Source organism: Homalodisca vitripennis, unplaced genomic scaffold (genome assembly GCF_021130785.1).
Source record: "Homalodisca vitripennis isolate AUS2020 unplaced genomic scaffold, UT_GWSS_2.1 ScUCBcl_1270;HRSCAF=4680, whole genome shotgun sequence".
In the NCBI taxonomy this organism is placed as follows: Eukaryota; Metazoa; Arthropoda; class Insecta; order Hemiptera; family Cicadellidae; genus Homalodisca; species Homalodisca vitripennis.
In genome coordinates this window covers 148,801-161,016 of record NW_025777407.1, presented here as the reverse complement: position 1 = coordinate 161,016, position 12,216 = coordinate 148,801, and the positions used below count along the sequence as shown (strand labels likewise).

General features: G+C 30.8%; 1 protein-coding gene across 1 annotated transcript; it reads right to left on the bottom strand.

The window, feature by feature from the left end:
- Positions 1-10,017: 10,017 nt before the first annotated feature.
- Positions 10,018-11,998, bottom strand: LOC124371362 (piggyBac transposable element-derived protein 3-like). The gene is made up of 3 exons (XM_046829691.1): positions 11,977-11,998; positions 10,848-11,111; positions 10,018-10,712 (listed from the first exon to the last, which is right to left on the bottom strand). The coding sequence occupies exons 1-3, from the start codon at positions 11,996-11,998 to the stop codon at positions 10,018-10,020; spliced, it is 981 nt and encodes a 326-aa protein (XP_046685647.1).
- Positions 11,999-12,216: the final 218 nt, after the last annotated feature.

The following is a 12,216-nucleotide window of genomic DNA, read 5'->3' as shown; positions in this document are numbered from 1 at the left end:
ACTCCCCCCCTCCCTACCACTCCATACCCTTCGGTACGGAACAGTAACACTCAGCTAGATCCCCTGGAGGTGCATCCACCATAGTAATCAAGTTTGTTTATGTAGAAATTAATATGCATCCAAAGTTGAACCCTATAGGTCGAATTCCTTTGACTAATATATTACACTGATATACAGAAATTATCACCATTATTGAACTGAATATACTCATTTGAAAGTAAATATTCATGCAAAATTTCAATTATTTAGCTAAATTATTTTTCCAAATACCAGGCGGGCAGACAGACCGACAGACAGAAGGGAAACTTACTACCCACTGAATTTTTCATCATCGCTCAACCGATAAGAAGGAAAAGGGCAGAAAAGTCTAAATAAATTTATATTTTTATATTAAATTGCTTCAGACAATCCTTATATTTGTTCTAATACTTACGGCCACGAACAAACAGTATGTTACAACCATAAAGCCATGAATAAAGTAATTTATGAAACTACCTGTCTAAACATGGGATACCTTTAAATTTAGTGCTTAATGTATGTACTTTTCTTCTAACATTCACGGCATCAGTCTAGGGATCTATTAGTGAGAGATGAGAGAATTACTTGAGCTCTTCACCCATCAATAGTACCACCATTGTATTCCACATAGTGTAGTTATTTAGTTGTCTTTGTACTAGTTTAACTGTCACAAGCACGGACATATTTAGCTTAAAATATTTCGCTCCAGATCCTTCAAAACAGGTGAAACGATGAAGGATGATATCTTACATATTTACATCCAAAAAACTGTGATTATATTTGGAAATCAAAAAGGAAAAAATGTTTATACGCGGCTTGAGTTAGAATTATTCCTTTATCATGTCAGATAATAAAAGAGTATTGACCTTCTATTATATGTGCATATTTATTAAGTAAATAAACATATGGTTAAGCCATATTATTAATATAATAAAAATTGCATTATATATAATAACAACCCGTATATATACGAGTACATAGTTGCCTTTCATAATAAAACACAGGACTTAATTAGGATTGCAAACATAGATATACCTAGAGATATTAGTGTCTTATTAATAGCACTACAGTATTTTCATGTATAAATTGACAGAACATGGCTCTTCATACAGAGGTGTTATTTACTTATTTTTAATTGAAATTAACGTAAAAGTTAACTAAACTAAATTTAATAAAAACTGCATTAGTTGTGTTTAAACCGACAAAAATATAGATGTAATGCATGCAAAAATAAATAACAGTATATTTAAAGCTCTTATAAATTCTACTTATTCTGGGAAAAATTGTTTTTTTATACAGAATTTTTGTTTCTTCGGAATTCACAATCTCATACTAACATTTCCCTTAGAGACAATTCACCAACATTCAGAAAATAATGTGTTACTGGTCATTAGTTTTCTATGTCTCATGTAATTTTTTATAAAGCAGTTCTTGTTGTACCAGAAGTTTTTAAAACTACATTTAATTATGTTTAATAATCCAATGCTAGAGATTTTTCATTGTTAACTTTAAACAAACATTCAAGTTTGTTTACAATTTTGACATGTCGAAAAATACTATACTTAGCCAAATAAAAGCAAAAGATTCAAATACGTAAGTAAAATAAAATTAGTTTCTCAAGTACATGAACTCACATTCAAAGGTTCTTATATCGAATACCATTGTTTTAACCTAATATTAAATCCCAACTTGTTATTGCTTTTCAAATTATTATTGTCTACTTTAACGTGAAGAGTACAGTTCTGTATATTGATTACAGAAGTTATATTACTGTACATCACTGACCTACTTACAGGTATTGTATTTTTACTTTCTACCTCGGCCTCTTAGCCAAAAGATTTTAAGCTGTTGTCGATCTCATAAAATATGTATTTATTTATATTATTAAGAACAAACATTTTTCTATAATTATATTTGCAATATTTATAGCATATATTTTAATCCAATTACTAAGCCTCACTAAATATTATAAAAACAGAATATCATGTTCATTATGATTTGAGTGAAGACACTAAAGATTTTTAACAGGTAGAATGGGAATTGTTATATAAAACAAATAGACACTTTTACTTAAACGTACTACTTTTACTACTTCCATGCTAATTCAGTCTTGTCAAATACATTTCATCTTTTCTCTATTCTCTAACGTATAATAACATTAAATTGAAACGTTAATTTCTGTCTTAGTTTCCATGAACATAGAGATATCAAATATGACGATTGAGTGCAAACCTTCCTAGAATTATCCACATTTTACAGTTCTATAATTTCCCCATCAGTACACATGTGGTATTTGAGATGCCTTGAGTTTTTCATTTCGTCAATAAACAAGGAGTCATTTTATCATCGTTTTAAGTTTGTCTTGTTATAAATATAGAAATATGTTGAAGATTTGGTCGAAGATCTTTCCTATGATACTCAGAACCAAAGACAAAAAGCCCTTAACTTATTCTAGATTTTTCCTACATTACTGAGTCAAAATGAGGTATTGAGATAAGCGTCCAGATCAACCTCCAGATTTCTCTGGTGCATGTGATACGTGTTTGTGCAGTGAATTTCGTTATGTTCAGTGGTTTTCTTTAGGTGTTTTCTCACCATTTTATAGTTTACAGATTTATTAGTGTACAACTTGTTTTGTGTCAGATAAGATTCTGATGAGCAAATCGCCACTATTTTATTAGTTTTAAGTTTGGGTTTGGTTTGTCTATATACTACACTTATTTGCTGGTAAAGGGGGCTTATCTATAATGCTTGCCTTTTTTACATGGTTCTTAGGTACGACTTCTATAACGCTTTTAATTATCTCTTGAAGTATAATCATTTGCATTTAATAATATCCAGCATTATTATCATAGAAGTTCATCATACTAAATGTCGTTAGAAATTTTAAGAGTGATTTTCAACTATGAAATTAAATATTAATTAAAATCTTTTCTTATTATATCGCTATGTAGGTGTGAGAATGTGTGTGTTTTTTAGTTTCATTTTAATTCATTACTATATTTTTATTGTATTAGTTTAAAAGTGTACCGGTAACAAAATTTATTCAGTACCACACTCACAATTTTAAATCCATAACATTTTCTTAAACTTTCTAAAGTACCATACCTCTGATAATCGAGATAATCTTGATGATAATTAAGTGAGAGCCGTTGTTGCATTATGTCTTCATAAAGTAAGACTATCTAAAAAGGTTGCAGATACTTTAAGTTTTCTCGTGTCTCCGGTTTTGGATCACTCTCGGGCAGATTAAAATAGTTTTCTTTTCATATTTTTAATTTTTCTAATTTTTTTATTCAAGCTTCACCGTTTCTCCTCATTTTTATTTATTATTATCTCTATTTTCAAATGGTATTTCATCATTTTGTTTATTACTAAATGTAAAATAGACAATTATTTGAAACTTCATCTTAATCAGATACAAAAATCGATTTTAAATGTACAATATATTTTTTTACTTTTTCTCAGATATAGTTGGTTTTCATTCTGGCAAGAAATAACGTGATGAAGAAGACTAAGAAGAAGTGTGTGGTTTAATAAATACGAAATGTTGCAAAAATAACTGCACTTATTAATAAGACCAAGTTTTGAAAATAGTTCACAAAGTTAAAGAAAACAACCTTAGTCCTTCCTTAGATCCAAAACTTTTAGAATAAAAATACACTGTACCGATTTTATAATAGACAAGCTCTTATAACTTTAACTTTTCAATCTCTGATTTTTAAAGTTTACCTAAGCTATTTTTTTACAGAAATGTTCTGCCCTCTCTATGCCCCTGTTTAAATATTCTTTTTAATACCTACAAACGAAGTAATCATTTAAGACCATTTTACGCAAATGTTTCTTAAAATACTCTTAAAAAAGGCGATAGTTTTTTTTTCCTTAGAAATTCGTATTGAAAAGCTATTTTTGTATTTCTCATTTACAATATAAATTCAACTATACAGAAACCAAGCAGAATTGTTGCAAGTTTGGTTAAAATGTTTGATAAATTTAACAATGTATTGTTTCAATAAGTTTGAAAAATATAGAATGTAAGATATTACAGTAAATACGATATGAAAAATAACAAGATCCTCCATTCTTTTTTTAATAATATAAAAGGTGCACTTGTTAATTCTACTTAATAGCAACTCAGATTTGGCATTTAAATATAAAACTAAACAAAAATAAAAACAAAATTAGTTTTTTCTCTCATATTATATGGTATTTTTTCATTGATATAAATAAATGAAAAAAATATTTAAAGACTATTCTAATTTGTATGTTTTATTACTCATAATAGGAAAGTTATTGTAATATGAAACATATGTATAATTTAAAAGATTTAACCACCAGTATAACTACAAAAAAGGAATCTGTAAGAGGGAAAGTTATTAGGACAACAAGTTTTTTAGTGATCTATCTTTTAGTGGATTATAAATACATTGTATTGACAAAATCAAAGTAAAGAAATTCCGAAAAAATGTTACCACTGCCATGAGAGATCAATAAAATCCACGATAGATTATATATAACACTGGAAGTGAATTAATTGTGGATCTGGGCAAGTTTAGATAAGTTGATGGTCATAAACTCACCAAACCAATAACCTCTATTAATTACAACTACATTAAGTCACAGATTTTTAAAGATTTATATATATATATATATATATATATATATATATATATATATATTCGCAATCTGAAGAAAATTTCAACGTGGTGAATATTGTTGTTTGGAATAGAAAAGTCTGTTTTTTAAATTAGAAAAATATATGTACACTTATCAAATGTATTTAATTTTAGAGTTTTATAGCATTATTGCCTGTTGTAATGTAATGTAATATTACCATGTATATATATATATATATATATATATATATATATATATATATATATATATATACATGGTAATATTACATTACATTACAACAGGCAATAATGCTATAAAACTCTAAAATTAAATACATTTGATAAGTGTACATATATTTTTCTAATTTAAAAAACAGACTTTTCTATTCCAAACAACAATATTCACCACGTTGAAATTTTCTTCAGATTGCGAATAATATCTAATCGGATTAAAACATGTTTTCAAACGTATAACATTTAATACACGAGTGGTAAAATTACCTGTCAGATTACAAGGTGGCTTTATATTATTTCACTATTTCAAATAAAGTTTTAGTTAAATAGTACGTTATAATTAAAAAATCTAACAGAAAACTGGTATCACGTTGAAGTGAATTCAAATAATTACATAGCTATGATAGTGGTATTTGTTAAAGTAATAATACATTTTATCCCCAAAGTGTAAAATAGTCATAAATACAAATATGTGAATATCAGTAAAACACGTCCCCTGTATATAAGGGGATATACAAGCAACAATGCCGTTATAACATCCTGTTTTACATAAGGAACACATTATTGTATAAGTTATGATCAGCGTTCTGTTTTTCGATCTCAAATAAATATACGGTATTTTTGCAGCTATTTTTTATTTGATGTATTTGAAATTATTAGCAAGTTTTAATATATATGCTACCACAAAATAATATATAGTCAAACATTTATGATATTATAGTGTTATGCATTGCATTTAGGTTAAATAATTAAACTAGTTTGTGTTATTTATTCTTATATGACCAAATTAGTTAATTTCTTGAAATTTAAGTGAGGTTGTATAGGAATAATATGATATTTTATAAATCTATTTGGGTTAAAAATGTAATAATATGAGTTCTACACCAGTGAGATGCCAGAAAACCGATTGTTATAAAACTTATCCATTATGGCTTAGTACACACGTATTATAAAAATTATGTCAATTTAAGATTACGAGAGACAAAATCGTCCAAGTGGACATTATTTACCCTTACACAGGTAAATAATCGATTTTGTCTTGTAGGTTTGAAAGTTATGGAGGTTTTAAATGATTCAGTGTTACTCTTATATTAAAATGCCAAATTTGTGAGTCGTTAAAGCATCTATGTTTTCCAGTGTTTAGGTATTTATAACCTAAACTAATAATGCATCTTTGGTTTAAAATTTAGGGATCATTGCCACATGAGAAATGTACCTTTCTTCCGTCTGCGCCGAAAACGATATTTCAGTGTGTAATTTTAGAATTATTGGATTGCCTTGTAACACTTTATTTTGATGGGACAGTTCAAAAATAGTATAATATTCTTAACAATATACATTTTTTCTGATCCTAGCGAAGATTTTGTCGGCAATTGTAACACACTATTGCCTTATTCTTACTTGCAGTTATTAATTAGGTATTTATGAGAAATAATCATATAATTACTTAACGGCATAAATATAAACAGTAGTGTGTTAACTACGAAACTTATATTTACTATATACCGACATTTCAGCCTGATACCAGCAATAAACAAAGTTTTTTAATAAACTAGTCGATACTTTTCAGACTTTTAATTTAACACGTGCAATATACACACTAATTTCATTCTCCATGATTGTTATATTGCTAGAGGACCACGTCTGTCGTCGTAGTTTCGGTTTTATTGAAAAACCCCGATCCATCTATGAAAAAGCCTCTATTGGGAATTATAAAAGTACAATTTTTAATCTGGCAAATGTTTTGTTTTAATTAATATTAAAATTTTTGGCTCAATAAGAATATGTTATATAAATATATTATTTGAAAGCTAAATTAACAATAATGAATATCGCACATCAATAAATATACCCTATATAAAAAACGTTTTAATGGATCTTAGGTTTTTAAAGTAGCTAATTAGAGTTGTAACACCCCAATGGTATGTTTCATCTATTTTTGATAGTGTAAATTACGTTATGAAAAATAAATGTTGATATCCTTTTTAATAAATCAAAATGCAATGGTGTTGGGCAGAGTATTACTTTTATACTATTCAACGTTAACCAATAAATTAGTTAAGCATTTATTCTTGAAATTAATTTTAAAATCTTAAGAAATACATACCTGAATGGCATGATCTATTAAATCGCTCGTACTACATCTTATATGTCAGTTAAATATAACTGTCCACTCCAATTCAAGCAGAGCTTCTCTATGATAACGAAAGCTAGATACTTCTGGAATCTCATACATTATTGAAAAGAACTGAGCCGGGGCTCAGTTTGAACGTTTTTGTGTCTTTTATTTTTTCCCACCTCGGCCACTCTTGTCAGTCGGTGGGGGAGTCACTCCGTCAAGTATTGATTTTCTGCCTGGTTGGACTTATTGGTCGAGGTCAGCTGGTTGACCTTGACTAGTTTACCGACCAGCTGTTCACCGGCACCGGCTACTGTTCGGAGCGGTCAGACACGTTCGGAGAAGCTACTGTGTTTCTTCTGGCTGTTCTCTGCTCGTCCTGATGCCCATGGCTGGCTAACTCGACGGGGACGCTGCTTTAGCACCCCCTGGAATAAGCACCCCCTCAGGCTCTGACGTCACGGCAGGGGGGTGCTAATTCAGCGCACGGACACGGACCAGGCACTGAATTAGCACCCCCCCTACTACAAGGGGGTGCTTATTCAGCGCATGGACCTGGTCTAGGCCCTGAATTAACACCCCCCTGTTCCAAGGGGGTGCTTATTCAGCGCGCATGGACATGGCTCAGTCACTGAATTAGCACCCCCTAGCATTCAACCAGCAAAAAGGGTATTTATCTTTTACATATTCAATTTAATCATAAATATAATAGTTGTTATCTGGATTTTTGTGACGCTGCTACTTATAAGCTACTATCTACGATTGTTTTACAAATTTCTGAAAAACGATTAAATAATATAATAATCAAATATGCCTACTTTCCCTTCAAAATTACCATAGACTTAATATTACATAATAATGCTCCGACTAACAAGGCTAATATACCTTAGCACTCGTCCCTCTCACACACGCATTGTCATATTTGTGTAACAATTTTCACTCATGACTTTGCTTTCTGAATTTTTTCTAAATATCACCTATTAAAATAATTAATTAAATCGTATCCTTCATTTATTCTATTTCAGTTCATTCTTTCACGTGCGTTTTGTAAAATTAATTAACTAATTAATTAATTGATATTGATATTTAGCAATTAATTAATTAATTGCTAAATATATATTTTAAAAAACATAAAATTCTCTACGCACAGATCATTAAAGCCCATGTAGGCTCTTTTCCCTTTACGTTTTTTAATTACGAGTATACAGTAATTAGAGACAAATTAAAACTAATGATAATTGCTGCTTTTATTTTTAAATTTAATTAGCGGTCTTAATTTAGATGTATGTATTCATTCTTTTGAGATATAAGATTTGTATTATTGTATATTCATTGTTATATATTTATTGTATATATTGTAAGTTCTTTCATATCAACTATAAGAATACTATAAAAATACCATAATTTGTTTTCCTCTTGAATATAAGATATTTACTGCTGTATCTACAGTTTTACATTTTTGTGAAAGTAAAACCTATTTATGAGTTACTGATTTGTAAACTAGGTAGTCAACAGATGTATAGAAGCATAAATATTACTTCATTAATAATAAAAAAAATACTATACAAAAATACATAATATTTCATTTTGTATACAGTAAACTTCTATATTTGTTAATGTTTTATTTTCCGGGTAGAACAAAATCATAAACCTCGGTTAGAAAAACTTAACAACTGCAACAAATATTAATCTTTACTGGTACAATTTAAGCATCTACGTTTACCACGACAATCAATAGCAAATCTACAAACTCCGTATAAATTTACAAGCTAAGGGTCAGAAGTAAGTCTGAGGTCCTCAATTTAAAAAACAAATTATTAAATAGAAGTATTAAGCGATCGACAGTAAAGAGCTATAATAACTACTGATTTTAATTTTTGGTCTAGGTAATCAACATGTATTAGGTGTTTTTTCTGACGTTTTAATTAGAAGAAACCTATATTCAGAAATAATAAAACTTGGTATCGTTGGAATTTTAATTAAATTGTGTAATAATTGAGACCTTTTTTACCCTATATCGCTTTTAAGATATTTACGCTTAAAGATTTCTTAGAAATCACAATTTTGAAAATAAAGCTTGTAAGAAATTTAAATTGTTGATGTAATTAGGCCTTAAGGTTATAAAGGTATATACAACATTTTAACCTAAACAATCCAGCAAATATAAAAATAGTAAAGTAAAAAAAGACAAAAACCAAACAAAATTGTAGGTATTTGAGTAATTATTGAGTTTTAGAAAGGTGAATATGATTGTTTTTGCCCTTGGTCCATGAATAATGTCTGAAAATATTGGTAGAGGTTGTGGAACACTCTGTATAATAATGTTATATATAGAGTGTCCTGTAATTCTTAGGACAAGTCTATATACCGCAACTGCTCAGGTCATGGCAAACGCATTTCAGTATATGGAAATAGATCTTCGGTGCTTAGTTTCCTATCCGTCAGGCTGTATGTGTTTTTATAGACAAATTCGCTTTAATATCTTAAAACGAATAAACAAATCCTACCTATTTTGGATCAAATATTTGTGGTAATAAGGCCAGTTATAAAAAATAATTCATTAATACTTTCGAAATGGAGGCCATTAAATCTGATTAACTTTGAACATCTTAAAATCCAGCAGGTATACAAGAATAAATCTGATCGATTGTATCACAAATCTAATTACTCAAATAATATTTCAAACTAATAATAAATAACTCATTAACCCGTTTCTGCCCAAATTATGTTTATGTCAGATTTTTTGGTGGCCTTTGGTTATTTGCTTTATTATCAGTTATTTACTATAGTTTTAGTATGAAATATGTAAAATTTAATAATAACAATAAATTATAGCATGTCGACATATGTCGACAGTGGGCATGAACGGGTGGTGCAGTTAGAGAATAGAGGCTAATGTAGACATTTGTCGACAGTGGGAATGAAAGGGGTGGTTTTAAAATAAGTTAAAAAATGAAATAATGATGCTTTTATTGTTCCATTACAGTATTTATGAATAGATTACATATCAGAAAAGGATTGTATAAGAGATTACTTCCTCAGGAAGTATGGAAAGCCTCCGCACAAAGCACATGGCATCCAACTTGACAAGTCTTGCACCGTTTCCTTGTTGCTTTGGAACACAGTGCGCAGCGAATTTGCTTTTGAACTGTTTTCTAAATGATGATCTTTTCCACTGAATCGGATTTCAGGCAACACCCTACTGGATACTGTCTGGCTTGGCCGTCCTGCAGAGGATCGATGGCTTGTGCATGTTCGCATGTACGTACGGACAATGTAGCGGGTGAATCCAAGAAGATCTAATTGTTCTTCAGCTCCTTTTGGCGTCATTCTGTATAAAATCCAAGCATTATTCATACTCACATTCAGCATGTATGCAACCATTGGCCAATACCACTTTTTGTTGCGAATATGAATACGGTAGGTAGATACATTTTCATCTAGCCTATCCACCCCACCCATATTCATATTGTACCAATTGACACAGTTTGGCTGTGGCACAACGATGTGTTTTTTATTGCTAGAGGACCAACGCTTTGCTTTCCCCTCAGGATGAACGCCTGTTGCTGTCGACGCTATAGTAAAAACACTGTTGTCCATGTATCTTACAAGTGTTATGTTGGTGTCTGTGTCAGTTATTTGATGGAAAGTACCTCTTGGTTCTTTCTTGAGATCTTGAGGTTTACGAAGAGGGGCATCCTCAACTCTGTCTACCCTTATGGTCCCTGTACCATGATATCCCCTGTTTTTTAACGCTTCAAGCAGTTTTAAAGATGTAAAGAAGTTGTCGAAAAACAAACTATATTTTCTGTCCTGTGGGAGTTCAGATATAAGATCAATGACAACTGAGCCTCCCACACCGAGCTCAGGAATAGTTGCTCCAGTCGCTTTGCCCTGATACGGTTCCGCTTGAATAGCGTAGCCTAACCTTGTAGCTAATATCCAAACTTTATATCCGAATCGGATAGGCTTCCCATGGATATGTTGTTTCAACCCGTGCCTTCCAAAATAAGGTACCATGGATTCATCAATGGATAAGTAAATGTCACCTGGGAAGTAACGAAGCCATCGCTCGTTCAGCATGCACATAACAGAGCGAACTTTGGCAAACTTGTCATCTTTGTCTAATTTATCATTTTCACAGAAGTGAATGTTTTTTCAAGATATCCTGAAAACGATTACGTGAAATTGCACGTGAAACTGCTTCATGATGTGTGTCCTCTGCCGTTTCCCAGTACATTCTGTAACGAGCCATAGTGTTGTATCCTGATAGAAAAAGTATGGCGAAAAACAGACGTATTTCATTTTTTTGATGTAGAAAAGTTTATGTTTCCTTTTTCTAGGGAATATTGATTAGTGCAATAAACAATGTACTCTACGACCTCGTCATCAAAGAACATTTTCAAACAGTTTCTACAGGAGAATAATCATTTGACAAGAAATTCGCACGAGTAAACTCTATAGAGCTTACATCTGCAATGTCTTTTTCTTCCCATGTACGTTTTGACTTATTTCCTTTCACCTTCTTTTTTGTTCTAACATCTTTTATTTGTTTTCTTTTTTTAGTTCTGCTCTCTAACGTATTTTTACTAACTTTTCCTTGGGTTTCTTCTTCAAAAACAACATCTACGCTTACTACACTGTCATCTTCGTCCACAGGTTCCTCAAATTTCTTATCTTCTACTTGTTCCACTTCTTCTTGGTCACTTTTTTCTTCAGGTATTCCACCAATTCTTATTGTAACTAACCCATCTTCAGTTAATTTTCTCCCTATCAGCTCACCACCAGCTCTGAGTTGGTTGCCAGATAAATGATTTATGTTGCCACTATCATCGTCATCGGAATCACAGTCACTGAGGGCTGGATTATCTGGTGGCTCAATAAAAAATGTTGGATCTATAATATTTTCACTCTCTTCCAATATATTAGCGATGTCAGCTACCGTCAACCTAAAAAAAACAATTTGTTGTAATGGACATCGACCCCTACCGCTGGTGCCCACTGTCGACATTTGTCGACATCAATATTTATGATTGTAAAATCGATACCCTAAAACAATATTTTTACACGTTCAACACAGTAATACGTCATAACACATATCTTATATCACTATAAATAGCGTACGGTAAATAATATTATTATTTACAAGGTTGTAATACACTTACCTGTCTATCAGTGACATAGTGAGGCTGAGAGTCAATCAGTAGAGTTGTTGACACAAAAGCACCA

Bases quoted from the DNA above. Each gene is read 5' to 3' on its own strand.
- LOC124371362 (XM_046829691.1), bottom strand. From the start codon at position 11,998: ATGTCGACAGTGGGCACCAGCG. The intron at 11,112-11,976 runs GTAGGGGTCGAT...ATGATAAATTAG, and splicing joins GTCGACAGTGGGCACCAGCG to ACAAAGATGACAAGTTTGCC. The intron at 10,713-10,847 runs GTGTGGGAGGCT...ATCATGGTACAG, and splicing joins AGCAACTATTCCTGAGCTCG to GGACCATAAGGGTAGACAGA.